The sequence below is a fragment of the Chrysochloris asiatica genome, unplaced genomic scaffold, assembly GCF_000296735.1.
Source record: "Chrysochloris asiatica unplaced genomic scaffold, ChrAsi1.0 scaffold00048, whole genome shotgun sequence".
NCBI lineage: Eukaryota > Metazoa > Chordata > Mammalia > Afrosoricida > Chrysochloridae > Chrysochloris > Chrysochloris asiatica.
In genome coordinates, this window is record NW_006408566.1 from 951,671 (window position 1) to 974,977 (window position 23,307).

General features: G+C 36.6%; 1 protein-coding gene across 1 annotated transcript in view; it reads right to left on the reverse strand.

Annotated features, from left to right (window-relative positions):
• Positions 1-15,850: 15,850 nt before the first annotated feature.
• LRRC7 (leucine rich repeat containing 7) overlaps positions 15,851-23,307 on the reverse strand; it is a 688,741-nt gene continuing 681,284 nt past the window's right edge. The window contains exon 26 of the mRNA XM_006862417.1: positions 15,851-17,563. Coding sequence (XP_006862479.1) covers positions 17,456-17,563 — 108 coding nt within the window. The 3' untranslated portion in view covers positions 15,851-17,455. The remainder of the gene's footprint in view (positions 17,564-23,307) is intronic.

The window sequence follows — 23,307 nt, forward strand, 5'->3', positions numbered from 1 at the left end:
TTTTTTTTTCCAATTAAATAGTAGATGTCTACAGGAAGACTAGCTGGTCAGGGGTAAATGAAACATGAATTGCATTTGCTGCGACTATGCTATTCCTTTCAGGGATAGATAGATTGTATTTTGGACAAATTTTAATTTCTTCAGACTAAGAGACCACCTGACACTATTTAATAAATTGACCACATCCAGCCATTCTTCAGACAAGAATTTGAAAACATGAAAATCCCATGATGTGTTGAGAATTTAAATTGAAATGTTTCAACAAAAAAATATGGAAGACAGGTACCTGGGCAACTGATTGGAAGAGATCCATATTTGTGCCCATTCCAAAGAAAAAGGTGACCCAAAGGAATGCAGAAATTATAGGACAATATCCTTAATATAATACACAAGTAAAATTTTGCTGAAGATCATTTAAAAATCTATTGAAACAATACATTGAAAGGAACTGCCAGAAATTTAAGTTGGATTCAGAAAAGGACATGGAACAAGGGCTATGAATGTTGATCTAAGATGGATCTTGACTGAAAGAAGAGAATGCCAGAAAAATGTTTACTTGTTCTTCATTGGATATGCAAAGGCTTTTGACTGTGTGAATCAAACAAACCATGGATAAAATTCCAAAGAATGGTTATTCCAGAACACTTAATTATGCTGATGAGGAACTTATACATAAATCAAGAGGTATTTATTCAAACCAAACCAGGATACTGAATGGTCTAAAATCAGGAACAGCGTCATCCAGGGTTGTATCCTTTCACCATACTTAATCTGTATGTTGAGTAAATAATATGAGAAACTGGATTATATGAAATAGAATCTGGCATCAGGGTTGGAAGAACAGTCACTAAAACCTGTGATGTGCAAATGGCACAACTTTGCTTATTCAAAGGGAAGAGAACTTGAAATACTGATGAAGATCAAAGACTTACCACCTTTAGTTATGTATTGCACCTTAATGTAAAGAAAACAAAAATTGTCACAACTGGACCAATAAATGACATCATGATAAATGGAGAAAAGATACAAGTTGTCAAAGATTTCATTTTGCTTGGATCCACAATCAATGATCATAGAAGCAGCAGTGGCGAAATCAAAGGATGTATTACATTAAGTAAATATTTAGCAAAAGACCTTTTTAAAGTGTTCAAGAGCAAAGATGTCAATTTGAGGATGAAAGTGTGCCTGACTCAAGCCATGATATTTTCAATAGCCTTATAAGCATGTCAAAGTTGAACAGTGATTAAGGAAGACAATAGAAGAGTCGATGCAAATGAATTATGGTGTTCATAAAGAATATTGAAATTACAATGGACTGCCAGAAGAACGATCAAATCTCTCTTAAAGAAGTACAGTCAAAATACTCCTTAGAATGAGGATGATGAGACTTGTCTCTAGTACTTTGGACACATTGTTAGAAGGGACCAGTATCTGGAGAAGGACATCATGCTTGGAAGAGTGGAAGGTTGGCAAAAAAGAGGAAGATTCCAACAGGATGGACTGACACAATGTGGCCGCAAAAATAGGCTCAAACATAACCGCAATTATGAGGATGGCACAGGATTGGACATGTTGTGTTCTGTTGTGCACAGAGTTGTTATGAGTCAGAATTGACTCGACAACAAGAGGCACCTTGAAAGAAAGGTCTGACATTCTACTTCTAAACAATCATAGCCAATGAAAACTCTGTGGAGCACAGTTTTACTTTCATCCACATGAGGTCTCCATGATTCAGAGTCAATTCTTTGCCATCCAGTTTGGCTTTCTTTTTAGAGATTGTTGACAGTGTAGGTGAAGTTGTCAGCATTGGAGTACCATTAGAAAAGGGTATGGTGGGATAAACTACATCAACATTTCAGTCATTTGTTTAAATGGTATGTCATTAGTCTTGAACTGTGTCTGCATGTTTTTTGGCACTTGAGTTTTTTGCTTCCTGAAATTTTTATCTTAGATTCTGTTTAAGTCACATTTCTTACTGAATTCTAATGGGGTCCTGCTCTGTAATTAAGAACATAGCATCCTCAATAGCAGAACATGTGCTAACAGAAAAGAAGATGATCTAGTTTCCCTTGTATGTAGAACTCCTGATATGGCACTGAAGGGTCAACACTGGATTGCAAACCACAAGGTTGGCATTTCAAATCCACGGCTGCTCCTTGGAAACCCTATACTGTGTCACTATGAGTCAAAATCGACTTTACAACAACAACATAGGTATATTATAAGCATTTATTTTAGATTATGCAAGTCCAGCAGAAGTATGTACATTTTTCTTAGGTGATTAAAACACAAATTAATCATTTAAAAGCAAATATTTGAACAGACACTAAAGATTAGCTATTTTTTTTTTCTCTCCTTGCAGATGAATCCCTTTAAATAGAAGGACAGGCTTTCATTTTCAAACCTTGAGATGAAGGTGGAACTGCTTTTGATTCCCACAGATCTCTGATTTTGATCCCTAAGGGACTACCTCTTGGATAGACAAATTCAAAGGAGAGTGGAGAGCTACAACGTATAGTGATTCTATCCCTTCATACAGGATTATGTCTGTCTGCCCACTAATATGTGTTTCTTAATAGGATGAACCATGGCTTATATAAACAGTGTATCTCCCACTGTTCTCATAATAGAACTTTGAACATTATTTTATGCTCATTAACAATTATTGATAAATTTGCATGCATAGCAAGGAATGAAGTCTTGGTGTGGCATTGTAGGATAAAGCACTAGACCTCAAGGTCAGTTTGAACCTCAAGGTTGGCAGTTCAAACACACCAGCTGCTCCCAGGAAATGAGTTGGAACAGACTGGGTGGCACTTAACAGCTATAAAAATAGCAAGGAATAGGTAAATTGTTTAAATCACTGATTATTTTTTTAATAGAATAAATACACAATGGCTGGACAATAAATTTTAGGATGATCCAGAGGAAGACCTGGGAGAGAACTATTTAAACAGTGTCACTATGCAAAATCTATTCAAACCTACAGACCTTCATGAATACTCTAAATATGAGCATATATATTGTTCCAAGGTGAACACGCTTGGGATGTTTATGGAAGGATTAAAAAAACAAAGGCTGAATCCCTTACCTTTGAGTGGTTTATGATGATGTCATTTGCTAGAGCACAAGGAGAGTTAATTGTCATTTTAGGGAATGATGTGGAGACCTACAAAAAAGTGTTTGATATTGAAGCAGAGAGAAATGAAGAAAAAAAGATAAAAATACTCAAACGCTGATTTCTAAGTTTGAATTTCTCTGGGAAATGGTCCACAAAATAGATTTGTAAATGTCCTAACAAGAGTGAGGCATTTGCTAGCAATATTCATGGTTATAGGACATGTCAGGATGATAGCTTGCTATGGAATCTGTCTTGATCAAGACAAGACTCTTGTGATTCTAACAAGTTTAAAATACTTATTGACCAGTTGAATGAACCAAAACTATGGTTGAAAAATAATGTCAAGGACTGGTTATAAAAAAATGGATGATTTAAAACAAAAAGGACAACCAGTAAAGACCAAGATTTCAAGTGGGGAACAGTTTTGATATTGATAGTACAGAGGATAAATGACATGTGGAGAGTGGGTCTTGCCCACTACCTAACAACTTTTTTATTTACTCATGGATTCTGGCTTGATGGACACCAGTGGAAGTGGAGTGTTTAGTATGACTCTCATTCACTTTATTTGGCAGGGAGGTTGCACAACTGTACAATCAGCACCCAGAAGGCAGAGAGGAGAAACAAGTGATGGTGTAAGATGTGTTTTAAAGGAATCCAATGCATTCTCCTGAACAGGTCCTCTTTTTCCTCAGCTGCTGAGGGCCTACAACACAGTCTTATGCGGATCTTCCCATTTGTTGCATCTTAAAGCACAGCTTATTAACCTCTTGATGCAGATAGAAAATGATGTTTCTTCTGAATAAAAGGGTGGTAAAAAGGGATAAGGCTGTTCCAGGTTTCAAGTGAAAGCAATCAGCCTCAAGTCCCAGCTCTGAGGGGATCAATATCTCTGTACATGGGGGACTCTGCTGCCTGCGGATAGGAAGCTGTGACCTAGAGATCACCTCCAGGCAGACAAAAAACCAAAATTAAATGATTCCTATATGACCAAAAAAACCAAACTCAAAATATCATGTAGTAATGTTGTTGTTGTTAAGTGCTGTTGAGTCGGTTCTGATGCATAGAAACCCTGTGTAGGGTTTTATAGGTTGAGTTTGAACCTCCAACCTTGTGGTCCAGTGCTTTATCCCACAGTGCCAAACCAGGACTTCATTAGTAATTGTTGTAGACCCAGACGTAGTGCAATACCAGCTGTACCAGCATTAGTAAGGGGGGCGGGGAGCACAGCACAAAAATTTCTAAAAAGCAGTTCTTCAGTCTCTGTATTCATTTTAATTAGCTCTTAGGAGCTCTGGTAGCGTAGTGGTTACGAATCGGGCTGCCAACCTCACGGTCAACAGTTCGAAACTAAGAGCGGCTCCGCGGGAGAAAGATGAGGCGTTCTGCTCCCGTAAAGATTTACAGCCTCGGAAACCCTATGCAGGGTCGCTATGAGTTGGAACCGACTCCACGGCACATAACATCAACAACAACACTAAAACTCAATTCTCGATTCTAAAGCTAAACATAACAAAGAGCTTGGGTGGGGATATCTAAGAAAGGGTGGAAAACAACCATGACACAGAACACAAGGCAAATAAAAAAGCCCAAAGCATAAACGGTAGTCTTTATGTGTGGGCATGTTATGTGCAACTTAAACTTATTCAGGAGACATTTATCCCTAATAAAAGAGGAAGCAAACACACTTGGCAAGCAGATGAAGATGGTGAAGTAAAATGGCCAGGTTTGAGGTCATAAAGAAATTAGTAAACTTGAACTTCCAAAGAAGCTTGAAAGGAATTTGATCACAAAGAGCCCACTGTGTTTGTAACTGGTAACCATACAGCTAGAGGGGAAACTTTTGTTTGAATGAAAACACCAGAGATTTTAAACAGTATTACATAAACTTAAGGGAAGTCTTGCTTCCCTTCGGCTTTCTTTTGTTCTTCGTTGGACGAAATAAGGGTTAAATGTTGGCAGAGAAACACCATGAGCCCACCAAAAAAATAGGACCTTGATAGAATTAGCAGAGGAGAGGCCTGGATAAGGGTGTTGGCTAAGCGGAGAGAGTAAAGATATAATTAACTTAGAAGTAGTAAATAAAAACATCGATATTCCAATTATATAAGAACGAAAATCGTTTGTGCACACAGGTTGCCAGGGGCTCTGAGCTTTCAACACCTAGACTTTTAGTCTACAAGGAGGGAGAGGAGAGTATAAGTTTCCCCTGGATTCTGATGATGGTTTTATGAGACACATTTCTAAATACATTCATTTTTTTCTCTTCATAATAAGTTAAAATCTGATTATGATAATATGCTGACTACTTGTACACATACGATAAAATGAAAAAGTAGGTGTTTATACCACATGCCCATTTACAGCCAGATGCCAGCTGGAAATAAAACTAAATACACACATACTCAGATTTGACTAGTTTGAGAATTTTATGAAGAAGGTCGTGGTGGGCAAACGTAGTTCCAGATGTTTACGTTTCGGAGAACTCATTTAAAAACGAGGTTTAAAATGATTTGCAACAAATATACTCCCACATACATGGAACCTGAATACCTGAAGGAAGCTTGGGTAAAATCACGACTAGCAAAAAATATTTGGAAAACACAAGACAACTATGAAATTGGCAGATGTAACAATTACACTGAACAATCAGGAAACATCCAAACTACTTTACAGTATACATTTAGAGTTTATCTCTATGATTGAGTCACAGGGTAGTTGATAAGATTGAGAGGTTTATTCATTAAATACAGTAATTTTCTTAAATAAGCAAAATGTTTTTTTTTTTTTCTTACATTAAGTTTAGAGCTCTGTTTCAATATGTATCGAGTTTTAGTTTTGGAATATATTCTAGTTTTTAAATCCTATAAAAACCTTTATCATTCTTATGCACCAATTACGGAGCCCTGATTGTGCTGTGTGATAAGAACTGGATTACTAACCAGAAAGTCAGCAGTTCAAACCCACCAGAAGTTCCTTGGAAAGGTGAGGTTACAGGTGCAGTGAGTTGGAATCAATTCAGTCAGTAGCTTTTGTTTCTTTTTAATTCACCGATTCAGTAGTAATAGGATGACCATATAGTTTATTGCCCAAACTGCAATTCTTTCAACAGGCATAATAAAAATGACTTCTCCAGGGTGTGGGGTCACCCAAGCTAGAGAATTGTAAGGCTGAGATACAAAATATAAATCGAAGGGCTCCACCTAGTGGCTGTTCTTCCAAACTTTCTATACAGATTCCTAGAGTCCTGGTGTGGCGATGTGGGTTTATGCACTGGACTGCAAAGTCTGTTTGAACCTCAAGGTTGGCGGTTCAAGCCCACCAGCCGCTCCTTGGAAATCCTATACAGGATCGCTATGGGTCGTAACTAACTGGACGGCACTTAACAACAGCAACATGTGTTAGTCGGAGTCCTGGTGTGGCGCTGTAGGATAAGCGCAAGACTCCGAAGTCTGTTTGAACCACAAAGTCGGCGGTTCAAACACAGCAGCTGCTCCTTGGGAAACCTATACAGGGTTTCTATGAGTAGGAACCGACTCGATAGCACTTAACAACAACAAATGTATACGTCACACTTGAATCCAGTAATCTAAATTGAGGGTTTCATTGTGATAAAAACACAATTCTATGCTATATAAGGGTGAGTTTGTGTGGAAAGTGGTAACCACTTCTGTGGAGGAATTTAAAAATAGTATTACTCCTATCCTGAAGGTAGACATATGATCAGATTCTTTCAAGGTTCTTTACTGTCTTACGATTGAACGACAGTTTTTCCTCTTTCTACACAGATCTTTTTACCCGTGGTGGTTACATATTATAAGCACTGGACAGGAAGCCTCAAAGCCCAAGGTTTGTGTTTTGCTGTGGAGTCGATTAGTGACCCTGCATAGGGTTTCTGATCAGCAGCTGGTAATTTCGAACTGCTGACCTTGAGGTTAGCCGCCCAACTTGTAACCACTTTGCTATCAGAGCTCCTTTGCTCCTCTGTTCCTTAGATGATTTAAAGTCTCAGAAACCCTATACAGGAGCGCTGATTCAGAACCGACTCAACATCACTTAACAAGAACACATTGTTTGATATTGGGTATTACTTCAGAAAAGTGTCCTGTTAATTTTTTTTTTTTTTAATGTAAAACCTTTGAGTGAATTTACTTGAGTGAAAAGTTGTATGACTAACACTACATTAAAAAATTCTAGAAATTAATATCAATAAAACAGAGTAGTTGTAAGTGCCGTCGAGTTGGTTCCGACCCATAGAGATCCTGAACAGGGTTTCCGAGGCTGTAAATCTTAACGGGAGTAGAATGCCTCATCTTTCGTTCACGGAGCCGCTGGTAGTTTTGAACTGCTGACCTTGCGGTTTGCAGCGCGATTCGTAACCACTACGCTACCAGAGCAACTTAATAAAACAAAGTGTGTCCCTAATAAGTGCCTTATTTTTAACCTCTGACCTTTGGTTCAAATCAATCTTGCGGTGCATTACTTTATCCAGTGCCACACCAGTACTGTTCCTGTTCTTTATCCCATTTATTTTCCCTTTAGCATTTCTACTCTCTTAAAAATGTACTAATATGTATTCTTCATCTGTCCCTTGAGTCCACCCTTACCCTTACTCATTTATTAAAAAGTAAAGTCACTTCCTCGGTTGTTATTTCATTTTTGCTTAGACATTGGCATTCTTTTCTTTATGTCAATATATATACAACAGGCTGTAAGATTGAATAGTTGCCCTAGAGGTTTAAGACATGATCTGGATCCAGCTGTTTAAAAGTAAAGGTGATTGTGCTAATTATTGCTGGGAGAAATACATTATATCCTAATTTGCTGACTTCTATACACAACAAGTTCTTTCTTTATAGCTACAATTTTCATTTCCCACCACAAAGTTTATGAGCTAAAGTATACAATAATTAGTATGACTTCTTAGGAGGTTGACAATAATTATGTTTATATTTTGTTCTATTTATGAGTGATTTTTTTTCTCATGGTAGCTTTTGATCAAAACTAAGTTCCTAGGTAAATAATTTCCACTCTTTGACAAAATGAATCTGTGTCTGTGGGTCCAACTTTTAACATTTTCATAAGATTTCTTCTGTGATGAGTAACTGTTACACTAACACCATCAGCCATGGACAGAAAGACAAGGAGAAAGGTCAAATGACCGAGTCAAAGCAGAGAATTAAAGAAGCCACTTTTCTGTTCCTAAAACATTTTAGGAAAATGTAATGATTGTGAGAATTCCTGTTAATCACAAGGTCAGCAGTTCATATCTACCAGACACGCCTCGGGAGAAAGATGACACTAACTGCTCCCTTAAAGATGTACTGCCTCGGAAACCCTGTACAAGGCTGGTGTGAAACGGAATTGACTCCACAGCACACCACCACCATCACCAAAGCCGTTAACAATTCACTGAGTTCGCTGGTAGTAAGTCTCATAACTCTGTCTCCATAGCTCTATGAGCATTTTGGTCCTGGTGTAACATTATAGGATAAGCACTAGACTGCTAACTGCAAGGTTGGTGGCTCAGAGCCACCAGTCACTTCTCGGAAGCCCCATACAGCGACCCTATGAGTTGGAATTTAACAAGCAGGAATTTAACAAGTTGGAATTTAACTTGCTTCTGAAAGCTCATAGCCTTAAAACCTTACTGAACAGTTTTATTTTGTAAATGAGTTGCCATGAGTCAAAATTAACTCGATGGCAGCTAACAGTAACATCGATCTAAGTAAGTTCAAAAAGCCAAAACCCCTGCCATGGAGTTGATTCCAACTTGTAGTTACCTTGTATGGGATTTCTGAGGCTGTAAATCTTTATGGCAGCATTGAGAAGCCGGGAGGTTTAAATTGCTGACCTTGTGGTTCACAGTCCAGTGCTTATCCTACAGTGCCACCAGAGCTGCTTTTTGCTATGGCCTATGAATTTTAATGGGAGTATATGGCATTTTCATTTTGGGGATACAGGTGTTTGGATATGCTCATGAATTGATGACAAACATCAATATACCAACCGTGGCCAGTGGCCTCTGGACTGATCAGTCTTTGGTTAACAACAGACATCATAAACCAGTAGCTTGATTAAATTCAGAATATGGCATTGGAGATTCCCTTCTTCAAATTATTGCTCCTTAGCTTCACCTCCTCATGACACCCTCCACTATTGCACACACCTCCCAACTAAAAAAAAAAAAAAATAGCATAGACAAAAGAATTGACCAAACCACCATGTACAAGGAAAATCTTAAATAAAAAGGGGGTCTGAAACCACACTCAACTGTGTAATTTTTACTTCTCTTTAGTTCACAGTCACTTCAATTCTCCAGGCCTCTGGTAATGAGGGAACAGAGCTCGATTGTCTCTAAAATGTTCATAAAACCAAAACTGTAACTGTGAGTTCACCCTCATGTATTCATTTCTCTGGAAGATTTCCGACATCTATATGCATGACTTCCTCCCACAGGAGAAACAAGTTCCTCACAAAGCAGAAGGCTAGCTATTATCAGCTCTGATTAAATGAACAAAATCCTCACATGGACATTGCTAAGGTCCTTAGTATACTGAGAGCAATTCAATACAACTGCTGAGGCACAGCACCAAAGGCCTAAAAGTTCTTAGAAGAAACGTCAAGGAGGAGAGGAGCATCAGGTGAAAAGGTAGATTTTTAAAATATTTTTCTAATTTAGGAAAGGTAAATGACACTAAAAAGTTGAAAGGTTTGTGGTTTAAGGTTGTGCAAATTGAATATCATCAACCTCCTGTTTAATTCCATACGCAAGTGCCAACCTGTTTCATTGAATATTTATTAAGCGCTTTTACACATCAGGCCTGTCATCCATTCAAAATTGCACAGATATTTATTGAGCATTTACTATGCTTCTAACACTACAACAGGCACTAGAGATACATGGTAAGCAAAACCAGATGGTCTCTCTTGTTTAGAAGGTCACTTTTAATGTCTGATCCTCTCTCTCAAAGAGCTTACAGTTGATAGATAGGAGAGAAAGAACAAATACCAAATAGCTGTGTGACCTCAGCCCTAAGCTATAAAAATGTAGAAAAAATTAGTATGATGGTTCTGAGGAAGAGAAACTGCTTCCTATTAATATTAGGGATGTTTGATCTGAACCTTTAAGGCTGTATATGCTTTTTATAACTTAGAAAGGAACTGGGAGAGGAGTCATTTGGGTCTGGACAAAGGCTGAACCAGAAAAGTATAGGGACTAACATGGAAGACTAAGGTCCTCTCTGTCTTTAAAAATACTGAGTATGTGTTTTACCAGGGTAGGGTAAAGAGAAAACAAGCAATTCCTAGACTCAGAGATTCACAATTTCCTTGAATAAATAAATGTCTACAATAGTTGCGTCTGGGTGATCCAACCTCATGTAAATGATTTTTCATATGATGGGCTGAATAGCAGGAAGTGGCAATGTTCTTCTCTCCAATGAAGGAAGTAAAGCAAATAAACATGAAATGTAGCCAGCCGAATAATGCAATGCATTGCATTCTGCATGGGTCTTTCTAATATTGAACCAAATGAACTCCCATTCACTCTGATATTCTGCAGAGGCAGTAGTCATAGAAAGCTCCTTTTTGGGACACTCAACATACAGAGAATCTCTTGAACCACCTGATTTCCATCTCTCCCTCATCAGGTCATAGACACTAGACATGGTTCTGGGCCATCATTCTTCACCAGGTATCCCTTTCTTATGTAAAATGAACAAATTATCAACATTCTGGTTCCTTTTCCGGAGATTCAAGGAATTCTGGTTGCTCTTTATCTCGTCACTTTTACTATATTAAATGTTGCCCTAAATCCTAGCAAGTGTTCACAGTGTCCAAAGACCACTGGACCCACAGGGCACAACCATGTTCAACATTAAGGATATCTAAGTAGAAAAAGTGCTAATTCCTTTGACAATAGGGTAGCAGGGACAAAGGGACTTACCATATTGCCTTGTACTTTCTTTGTTCTGTACCTTCTCACATCTTTCCACTTGCTGAGATTCTGTGCAGAGGAGACCATGTTTTATATCCCTTGAAGTGCCTGGTATGTTGTTGGTGCTCAACAAATATTTATTTTAGTATTTATAAACATTGCATTTAAGATTTAAAAAATTTATTATATCCTTCACAAAGCACCCCAAAATGCTGTGAGTTTTTGAATGACATAATTTTATAGAAGAAAAGATAATTATTATAGGTTTGAAATCTCACTTGTGGAAATTTGACCATGACTTTTTCATTGGGTTAAGACTATATTGGTTCTAATCTCAGACTAATAAGAAAAACGAGATTTTAGTATTTTCTAGATTGACTGCAAGTTCGGTTTGAACTGCAAGGTTGGTGGTGAAAATTCAGCTGCTCCTTGAAAACCCTACACAGGGTCGCTATGAATCTGTTATTAAATTTATTGTTGTTGTTAAGTGTGGTCAACTTGGTTCCGACTCATAGCGACCCTGTATAGGGTTTCCGAGGAGCAGCTGGTGAGCTTGAATTGCCGACCTTGTGGTGCAAACCGACCTTGCAGTCCAGCGTATTAACCCAGATAGCCAGACTGCAAAGCCGTCTGAACTGCAAGGTCGGCAGTTCAAGCTCACCAGCTGCTCCTCGGAAACCCTATACAGGGTCATGATGGGTCGGAACCGACTTGACAGCACTAAACAACAACAACAAAAGGCCCTGTAAAACAAAAACAAAACGAAATTGCATTCTCTTGACCTCCAATAAGATGGCGGTTGGGAACAAGGACATAGGAAGTGACCATAGACATGTGAGTCCTGACGGAGACATGGGCCTAACATTTCAGAACTTTCTCCTGTCTCTCCGCCTCCCTGCTCCCATAACTTCCAGGGAAGAGGAAAAGGGAAAAGGAGATACAAGAAACACCACAGAAGGCAGAGAAGGTCATAGCTTCACAGGGATACCGTATACTCCATGAGGTGGGGGAAGACATTAAAATCCTCTTTGAAAAAACAACCAACCAAAAAGACAAATTGGAAAATAAAAATAAATAAAAGTATCCCAGTATATGAACTGACTCAACTGCAGAGCTATCCTTTTCTTCTGTGCTGCTTAACATCCAGGTCCACTTCTTAAAATGTTTATTGCTCAATGGATTACCAAAATCCCAATAGACTACTTTATAGCAGAATTCAACTGGGAAAACTCAACCAGATGAAGAAATTGTTTCTAGAGTTGGACCAATGAATTGTTTCACCTCTGTCAGACTTTTTCTCCTCATTCCCTGTAGAAACACTTTTAGCTCAGATGAAGATAACCACATAGTTAAAAGTCCAGGAGATTCAATATTCCTGTACTTTATTGTATTTAAAAATAAATAAACCTTCGGTTGAATACCCAGCTTCATTTTTCACAAATCTCTGTTAATTCTCCAAAATAGAAGTTTGACACTTTATACTCTAACAGGATAGTGTTTTCAGACCATTTTATTATAGAAAATGTTAAAGGCAAGGAAGATTGGAACCCATCCCAATAACAATATGTTGTGAGGCTAAGAGCACGTCCCTTCATATGATAAAATTCAGTATTTAAGAAACAGGAGTGGAAACACCATTATATTGAGGGATTGCCACCCATAATCTTGCACACAGGCTTTGTTTGCTGTTGTCAGAGATGTGGTAAGTGCCCCACTTTTGGGTCTTGGTTAATGCTTCTACTGCAGAGTCTCTGATCATTCAAGAAAATTGCTCTCATACTGGAAGCTAGAACCATCAGTTGATACCCAAGGGCCCCAGAATATAGATAGTTTTCTTATCCTTGTCTGCTCAGGATAGACGCAGACATTCACTGCCTTTGGAGCAGCGTGGGGATAGATTTATAGCAGCAACAGCAGCAATGAAGAGAGGTCATTTTTACATGATACAAACAGAAATGCTCTTGGGAAATTCAGCATAGAATCAGATTATTGCATCTGCCTTAGTTTCATATAGGGAGGTGTCTCAGAAAATACATTATATAAACATTTAAAATAAAAATGGATCTAAGAAGATGTAAAAGCTAATTCCTAGGATCTTCTGTAATATGAATACACATGTTTTTCATAGCATATATATTTTATTATTATTCTCTTACTACTATTTTTAAAATAATGTATACTTGGGGAATGGTCTTGCTAGTTGATGGGAAAATATCCTTGAGCAGAAAGTGAGTGTAATGCTGAGGAAAATGTTTATGTGAGCAATCTCAAACTTGAAGAATATCCCTCAATTCCAAGATGATCAGGTAGCTCCAACCATAAGAGAGGTAACATCACAAATTCCATATTTGATGCACACATTGTTAAACCTTAGCAACATTTAGCATTTCATTGGGATGAATTTTTTCCTTTAACTGGATCTTCAACCCTGCTTTTCTTGATAGCAAAAGGAGCCATCTTCTTAACTAACTGGTTTTCATAGTTTACTTGTCTTTTTGTTAGGTCCAAACTTGGTGTCTCTTCGGTATGTCAGGAGTCAATCAAACATGTTGTCTGATTGAATTTACAAATACTTAGAGTGGTAGTCCTCTACCAAAATGACTTTTTATCTAATTATATTGTATTCTTACCTCTTGTCAGGGCCTTCATTTTCATCACAATAGACATTCTTGATCTGTGTGCTAACAAGGTGCATAAAGTTATGAAATACAACCATTAAAGCCAATAGGAAGACAAATTGGTGAGTACACCATGTTTTCCAGAACTTTAAATTGTGCTAGAGTTGTTAATAAACAGATTTTATGATTAACAATAAAACATTGTTCTAACTTCCTCCCTTTAAACATTTTAGTAAATTTGGGTACGTTTCACTTAATACTTGAATATATGAATCTAATTGCATTAGTTGTTTCCTTTCTTGAATTTTCTCCTTTCATTTAAATCCTCTGCTGCAAGATATTTCAGTTCTACTTTTAAAATAAGCAATTTAAGAGTGATAAATATGCTTGTAAGCATCTTTAAGGTTACAAACAAATGAATACTGGTTTATAATCCTCTCTTTAAAACTATCTTTCATTTTGATGAGGGTAGGATAAGCACTGGACTGCTTACCGCAAGGTCAGTAGTTCAAACCCACCAGCAGCTCCATAGAAATTGTATACAGGGCTGCTATGAGGCAGAACCAACTTACTGGCACTTGACACAACAATAATAACCATCCAAATGGCCCAGAAATAGCTATGATTGTTTGAAATATTACTGTGATTATAATTCCAAGTAGCTGGGACACATTTTTTTTCTTAAAATAGGCTTCAATGAACAATGAAGTATCATGATGTATCTTTTTGTATACTATACTGATTTTGAATATTACTCTTTAAAAGTACATTTATAGTTTAAACATTTCTATTTAGGTGTTTGTTTACAAGTCTGGAATTATCATAGGATAGCTTTTGTGACATTGAATTTTTTTGTAAATAGTATGGCCACATAAATAACACACCCACTCACGTGATGTTAGGAATAGCGATTATGAGAATAGTGTGTGTTGGGTTGCACAGTTGGCAACAACAACAACAAAAGTATTACTCACAAATTATTTGCTTAAAAATACAATAAGCCTTGTACATAGTTCTAAAAATTGTTCACTGATATCTATTTGGTATTCACAATAATCAGGGGCTCGACTGAAAATTTTCAATTCTGTTCGTCCCACCTCTTAATCTTTCTCAGTGACTCTGTTAAAAGCAGCTTCCTTGTCTGGATGATTTCAACTGGAGCTATCAACCCTGCTCCTCCTTTTTGTTGTTAATTTTTCTTCTGGAAAGATACACCCTTAACTTTTTTGATGTTGTTGTTAACACGAATCAGATTCTAATATCAGGCACCAAAAACAGTTATTCCAGAAAAACAAAAAAACAAAAACTAAACTAAATAAGCAATGAATTATTATATCAGGCCACCTAGTATCAGTTAGATAGTTTTCTTCAAGTGATTAGCGATTTTATTCAGTCAACTGAGAAAAAAACCCAAACAAGCCCCTCCCCTCAAAAAACCCTCTTTTCATTAATACCTGTCTTTCTTCAATATGCAGCATGTCACTACAATAGACAATGAGGTACTCTGGCATACCGGATTTCTTTTCTCTTTTCCTCATTCCTGAACTATATAAAGCAGTAAGGATTAAAGCATTGGTCCAAGATAATGTTGTAGCATCAGGGATGGCAGAGGTGTATACTAGGATCATGATCCTCTCAGCTTTGTGTCTCAGAAGCATCTGGAGTCTTGGGTTTGATGTAGAAACTTAACCCAAAAAAAGTCTTGAGGAGTCTTATAGTTCCTTCTTCTCTTACTTCTCCCATAAAATAGTACACAAAATTCATGGGATGATTTCAGAAGTTTCACCGACACTAAATTAAACCCATGAGTTTCTTTTTCCGTTTAAGTGATCTCATGAGGCCAGTGAGGTCCTCCATCTCAATGAATGATGATCATCCTTTAATAGTGACTTGATGCAGTGGTTTGATATTAATACGGATAGAGAAAATTAGGCTCTGAAAATCATTTCCCATCAGAAACTGTCAATATACTAAAATGCATTATAAAGTTACTTCTGGGAAGCATATTATATAGGCCAATCATTTAATCATTTGTTGGATGTCAAACTCTATAAAATCATGATATAATGTCATCCTGACATAAAGCAACATCAGAATTAGTGCATCATCTATAAAGTGACGTATTATTTGTCTCCATGTGACAAATTCTATTGCCAAAAAATACCACTGCACTTCTAATAAGTGTCACTCATTTTAATAGACCCTACAAAAATACAATATTTTCAATGTACCCATAAAACAGTTAACTTACAAATATTATTCTCAGAGCTTTGGTGACATCAATATGTGATACTATTGTGAACACCCTACTACCATATTTGAATACTTGAAACTCGAGCAATGTGAAGTAAATTTGTTATATATAAAAGAACTTTGTGGAAATGTGAGGAAGAGAATGAATGCAACCAACTCTGGAAATTATTCTGGAATTTCAAATTAATGTTTTAATAAGATTAATGAATAATGTTACAAAGAAACATTTTAAAGGATTATAAAATGACTTGTGATCATTTATAATAGAAAATAGCTCCAGTATAATAACAGCAAACTCCTCAATAATTATGCCTATTTTTTTCTCCAGTTGGACTGATTCAAATTTTCATACTGTGAAATTTTATTTTGAGAAAAGAAAGTATTTAAATATTTTCTCTATTTCTTCCCACAAAACAGGTAGACCACAGCTCTGAGAAAATATATTTGAAGTTTCATATTTAAATACCAAAGTTTTTTTTTTTTAATCACTTCCCCATAACTTTCTAACAATAGTATTTCTTAATGATAAATTTTATCAATTCCCAAAACCCATTTTGAATGATTTAAAAGTAGCAAATTAGATAAAGCAACACACAAATAAATTCCACATTTACAACTAAATAAATTACAGGGGCTACAGTAATAATGAACATAAACTTGAATGAAATAAAGCAATATCTTTCCTGCCACCATCATTCACTGCTTAAATTTGTGGGGAAAAATATTTATCTACATTGACCTTTATTCCATTTCTTAACTCTGCAGGTATTGTAATTAGCTAAAGGCATTGAACAAATTAATTAGTTTGTCCTGGTTATTTTTATTCAGGTCCCAGAGATGAATGGCTAATTTATGAAATATTTCACTCCGTAATATGAGAATTTTGCAAATGAATATGGAACCATATATAAACACTTTATACCATATGTACAGTTACTTTCATAAGGCATATCATGTAATTTTTATTGAAAAAGATTCAATATAGTAAAGTCTTATTTTAAGATATATTTTCTTTCTCAATCCGAGATGTTTAGTTTATGAAAATATTGTTTTTCTCTATATTCTTTTTGTATATATGCCAACATATACCTTGTGCTAGAAATATTTTATGGGAATCACAATTCTTTATATTTGTATTTTCAATATGAAGGCATATACAACTTTGAGGCAGTGTTTCTGATGGAGAGCAGAGTCTGTAAAGAGCTTGTGTGTGCTTCCGTGCTCTGAAATTATAGGAAATCCACTTTGAGAAGAAACTAATTTGATTTAAAAACAGAACAAAACAAAACAAAACTGCACCAATGCACAGCCAGAGGCTGACAATTAAAACCAATACATAACCACATGAACATCATATTTATATAGTTAACATTGTTAAAGATGATCAGTGCTAACATATAGTATTATACATTTGGCACTAATGTTTGCCATTGGTCCAGCAATTGGCAAAATTTGTTTCTATGTATAAATTTATTTTTGAACATAGGTCTGGCTAGACGTATCTTCACTATTTATAAAAAATATTTAGACAGTAAGCTCACGTTGAATAACTAGGTCTACTGTGTTCTGGAAACTCTTCAGTAGTAATACAGCTTTTTCATGTTCCATATGTACAAAACTGTGTCCATTTGCCTGAAAATACACATAAAACAGAACCATCAGTACAAGTTGTTTATCACTTTATCATTTTTTTCCATAATAAGACTCAAGAAAATATTGTGCAACAAAAATTTATCAGTTTTTAGAAACCACAAAGGGATTGCAATTAAAGGAGCATTTAATTATTCTCACACAGGTTCAACTCAATGGATCCATTCAATAAATATTTATTAGGTAAATAGCATATCCTTGCCACTGTATTAGTCATACACTAGTGAATAACAAATAGAAGTACTAGACGTAGAGAAGTTCTTTTTTGTTGTTGCTGTTGTTCTGATTTGTTTTGTTTTGCAGGAACTTTGTTGAAATGCTTGAAGGGGACACAGGACAGCCAAGTCCTGAACCACTGCACCATCAGGCCTCCTGTCTTCTAGTTAGGAATCATTAATCTAAGCAAATTCATTTAAAATATAATTAGCCTTAGGTTATAATTTCAATATTCCAATAGGCTTAGGACTCTTAAATGTACACATTTCTTTATAGTGATGGCTCCTGGTGCTTTAGTTGTCTCTACATTAAACAGCAGATTGTCTTGATTTGAATGCTTTTTTACTATTAATATTGAGAAAAGTGGGTACCACAAATCTTCACTGCCATGAGGGTCATAAAAATAAATATAACTTTATTAAAACTTAGTAGGGATAAATTTTGGAAACTCAGTGACTAATGGTTGTATCACAGTTCAGCTTACAGTGTAGTCTCACTGGTTTAGGTAAGAAGAATTAGTTAAATCGAATGCTTGGCAAAGTACAGGTAATAGAGCTAGTTAATTGGTTGAACTTTTAAATTTTCCATTGACATACTTTGAGCACACATCATTTTTGTTATTATTACTATTTTTCTGAAATTAAGATTAATATTTCAATAACCAATCACTTAAAATATTCTATTGCCTTTGGCTTTTTACAATTTATAGCAACAGTACATCTCTGGCAAGACTGTACAACCTTTATAACTTCAATGAAAATCATCTGGTGCCTTATATTTCATCACAGGTTCGTTGATATTAGTTGGTTAATAATGTGATATAAAAAGGACATTTTAAACCACAGTACATCTACCAATAAGGCACTATTAGGAAACAAAAATGTAAACTATTAGGAATTCATGTAATTGATACTGTTGTTAAGTTCCTTGGAATTGGTTTCAACTCATAGCGACCCTATATAGGGTTTCTGAGGCTTTAAGTAATTTTTGTGGGAGCAGAAACTCTCCTCTTTCTACTGAGGAGTAGTTGGAGGGCTTGAACCTCTAACCTTGTGGGTCGCAGTCCAGGGTTTATCCTATGGAGCCACTTCCTCATATAGTTACAAGTATAAATTAGTGTTGAATTAAAGAAACTCTCTATATCATTGTGAGTTGCTTTTAAGTTGACTCTGACTCATAGTGATCCCACGTGTGCAACGTAGAACCGCCCCTCAGAGATTTAAGAGTTGACTCATAGTGATCCCATGTGTGAGCGCACAACTGCCCCTCAGAAATTTAAGAATTGACTCATGGTGATCCCATGTGTGAGCGTAGAACCGGCCCTCAGAGATTTAAGAATTGTGACCATTCAGAAGCAGATAACCAGGCCTAGCTTCCAAGGCACCTTTGGGTGGGTTCAAACTGTCAACATTTTAGTTAGTAGTCAGGCACTTAATTGTTTCACTTAATTACTAATGATGCCTATCAAACTAGAGATTGATGTCTAGAGTGTCAGGAAATTGTAGTTGAATAGAATTTTTGGTATGCTACACAGCCCAGCTTTCTTACTTTTAAGTTGTAGCAAGAACCAGATAACTATGTCCTGTCTGATATTCTTTCTGGTAGATAGTCATATGGGTAAAGAACACATAGCCTATATGAGTGCTTAGATTTTGCATCTGTAGATACAAACCTAGAATCTCAATAAACCTAAAATCCATTGGAACTGAAATATTACAGGTTTTCAGAGTAAGTTATGCTATACTATGTTGTCCATTGTCATACTCATGCCTGGGTAGTGCAGATGATTAGCATGCTCAGCTGCTAAAAGAAAGGTTGGAGGTTCAAGTTCACTCAAAGATGCCTTGGAAGAAAGATATGGCAACCTACTTATGAAAAATCAGCCATTGACAGCCCTGTGGAAGACAGTTCTACTCTGATATGAATGGAGTCACCATGTTGGAATCAACTCAATGGCAACAATTTTTTTTGGTAGGAACTGCCTATTTAATATCAGTGCTAAGCTAATACCCACCCAAAAAACCAAAGCCACTGCCATTGAGTTGACTTCCACTCATAGTGAGCCTATAGAATAGAGGAAAGTGGATCCTAAGGTTTTCTAGGCCATAAATCTTTATTTCCATAAAGACTACACCACTTTTCCCTGAAAAATGGTTGGTGGATTTGAACAGCCAGCCTTTTGGTAGCAGTCTGATTCTTAATCCACTGTACCACCAGAGCTCCTATGTTAAATAAGTGTTGAATATCAAGATAGCAAATTAATCATAGCTCTTATATATCAAAATATCTTTAAAGAATGTTTGTGTACTTCCACCATGATTATTTCTTCATTTTTTTTCAATCAAAAATGTCTATTGTGTACTCTATTCAGGGCATAGTGCTAGATACTGGGGATTGGAGGTTAAAAAACAAACAAACAAACAAAAAAACCCCAATGAAACGGAGATTTGCATGAAAGACCTGACAATTCAGAATAGGAAATAAATCATAGACCTAATTAAAACAATGTAGAAAGCACTTTCCACACAATTGTTGTTAAGTGCCATTAAGTAAGTTGCTACTTATAGCAATCCTGTATAAGGTTTCCAAGGAGTAGCTGGTGGGTTTGAGCCACCATCCTTGTGGCTAGCCATCTAGTATTTATCATACAGGACCACATCAGGACTCCATACAACAAACACTCAAAAAATGTGTTGAGTTGTTAGCATTTTAATAGATTAAATTAAATAAGCATTTTAAAAAAGTGCTAAGGGAGCTTGTTGTTGTTAAGTGCTGTCAGGTGCCAACTCATAGGGACCCTGTGTGGGGTTTCCAAAGCTGTAAATCTTTGTGGGAGTAGAAAGCTTCATCTTTCTCCCAGAGTGCTTGGTGGGCTTGAACCACCGACCTTGTGCTTATTTTACAAAGCCAACACACACCAACTGGAAGGAAAGTGTATAGCAAAAACTTCTAGCAATCTGTTTTTCTGAGGCACATAAAAAAGTTTTCTGGTACCCACACTTGTCAAAAGTGTAATTTTCAGAGGACCATAAGTCTTTGTCTTGGCATATGCCCGAAATCTTCTCTAGCCCTCTATATAGGAACAGTTGATTATTTTCAGTTACTATGGAGATGATTAGGGTAAATGGGATTAATTCACTGAACATTTTCTTCAAAAAGAAAATAGTCCAACAAGCAAAAAAATTTTTTTAAACAGAATTGTTCTGGAGAGAGAAACATAAAGCCAGAGAAGCAGAGAGAGAAATAGATACATAGAGAGGGATAAGCAGACAGAAAGACAGAAAGAAAGAGACAGAGACAGATGCAGGAAAGGCACTGCTTGCTTTCAACCCCACTGTTATGAATTGATTCTGACTCATGGTGATTCTTTGTGTATCAGAATACCCTGTGCTTCATAAGGTTTTCAGTGGCTGATGTTTTAGAAGCAGATGTCTAGGCCTTTCTTCTGAGGTACCTCTGAGTAAACCCGAAGCAGCAGCTGAGTGAATTAACCATTTGGATCTTCCAGGAACTCCTTCAACCTACAGTCCTCCTGAAAAACAGTGTGAAAACTGTTGATCTGGACTAATCTTGTCATTTAATGAAAAACAGATCTATGCCTCAGATCCACTACTTGTCTGTTAGTTTGTCTTACTCTGGTGGCTTGCATGTTGCTGTGATACTGGAAATTATGCCACCAGTATTTTAAATACAAGCAGGGTCACCCATAGTGGACAGGTTTCAGTGAGCTTCTTAGACTAAGACATCCCAGTAAGAATCAGAGGCAGACTATTTCTGAATGGTTAGATACTGAAAGCCATATGAATAGCAACGAACCAATCAATAGCATCAAATAGCAACAACAATACCTCAGATAGACCAAGCGAATTGCCTGAGGTCACATAGCCAGAAAAGAGATAGATCAGTTATTATCAAATTAACTACATCTGTAGGAAGAATATGTGGAGATGTTCAATTTCATCAGCCAAAACGAGGCCAGGGGCCAATTGTGGAACAGACCGTCAATTGGTCAAATGCAAGTTCAGGCTGAAGCTGAAGAAGGTTAAAACAAGTCCATGAGAGTCAAAATATGACCTTGAATATATTCCACATGAATTTAGAGACCATTTCAACAACAGATTTGAAGCACACAAATGACTGAAGACTAGAGGAACTGTGGGAAAATAACAAGAACATCATGCAGGAAGAAAGAAAAGGTTATTAAAAAGACAGGAAAGCAAGAAAACGGATGTCAGAAGAGACTCTGAAACTTGCTCTTGAGCATAGAGAAGCTAACGTGGATGAAAAAAATGAGGAAATACAAGAGCTAAACAGATAATTTCAAAGGGCAATGACAAGAGAAAGGAACGTATTATAATGAAATATGTAAAGATCTGGAGTTGGAAAACCAGAAGGGCAGAACATGCTCAGCATTTCTCAAGCTGAAAGAAATGAAGGAAAAAAATTCAAGCCTCAAGTTGAAATATTGAAGGATTTTATGGCAAAATATTGAAGGACACTGAAAACATCAAAAGAAGATGAAAGGAATACATAGAATCTCTGTACCAAAAAGAATTGGCTGATGTTCAACAATTTCAAAAGGTACCATCTGACCAATAACCAATGATACTGAAGCAAGAGTTCCAAGCTTCACTGAAGTCATTGGAATACTAAAAAGACTTCAAGAATTGACAGAATACAAAGTGAGATGTTTCAACAAAGTGATGCAGTGCTGCAGGTGCTCACGCTGCTATTATACCAACACATGTGGAAAACAACTTTCTGGTCAACCGAATGGAGGAGATCCATATTTGTGCCTATTCCAAATAAAGGTGACTCAAAGGAATGTGAAAATCATGAACAATGTAGTTCATATCACATGCAAATACAATTAAAGAACAGTTACAACAGTGCAACTCTAGGGACCTGCCAGAAGAACAAGCCAGATTCAGAAGAGGAGGTGGAACAAGGGATATTACTGCTAATATCAGATGGATCTTGACGGAGAGCAGCAAACATCAGAAAGATGTTTACTTGTGCTTTACTGACTATGTAAAGACTTTTGACTGTGTGGATCATAACATATGGATAACATTGCAAAGAACGGGTATTCCAGAACACTTAATTGCACTCATGAGGAATCTGTACATAAACTAAGAAGCAGTTGTTCAGACAGAACAAAGGGATACCGAATGGTTTAAAGTCAGAAAAGGTATGCATCAGAGTTTAATGCTTTCACTGTACTTATTCAGTCTGTATGCTGAGCAAATAATCTGAGAAGGTGGATTACATAAAGAAGAATGCGGCAGCAGGATTAGAGGAAGACTCATTAACAACCTATGATGTGCAGATGATATGACCTTGCTTACTGAGAGTGAAGAGGACTTAAAATACTTACTGATGAAGATCAAAGACTACAGGCATCACTATGGATTGTACCTCAATGTAAACAAAACAAAAATACTCACAACGAGACTAATAAATAACATCAATATAAATGGAGAAAACATTGAAGATGTCAAAGACTTCTT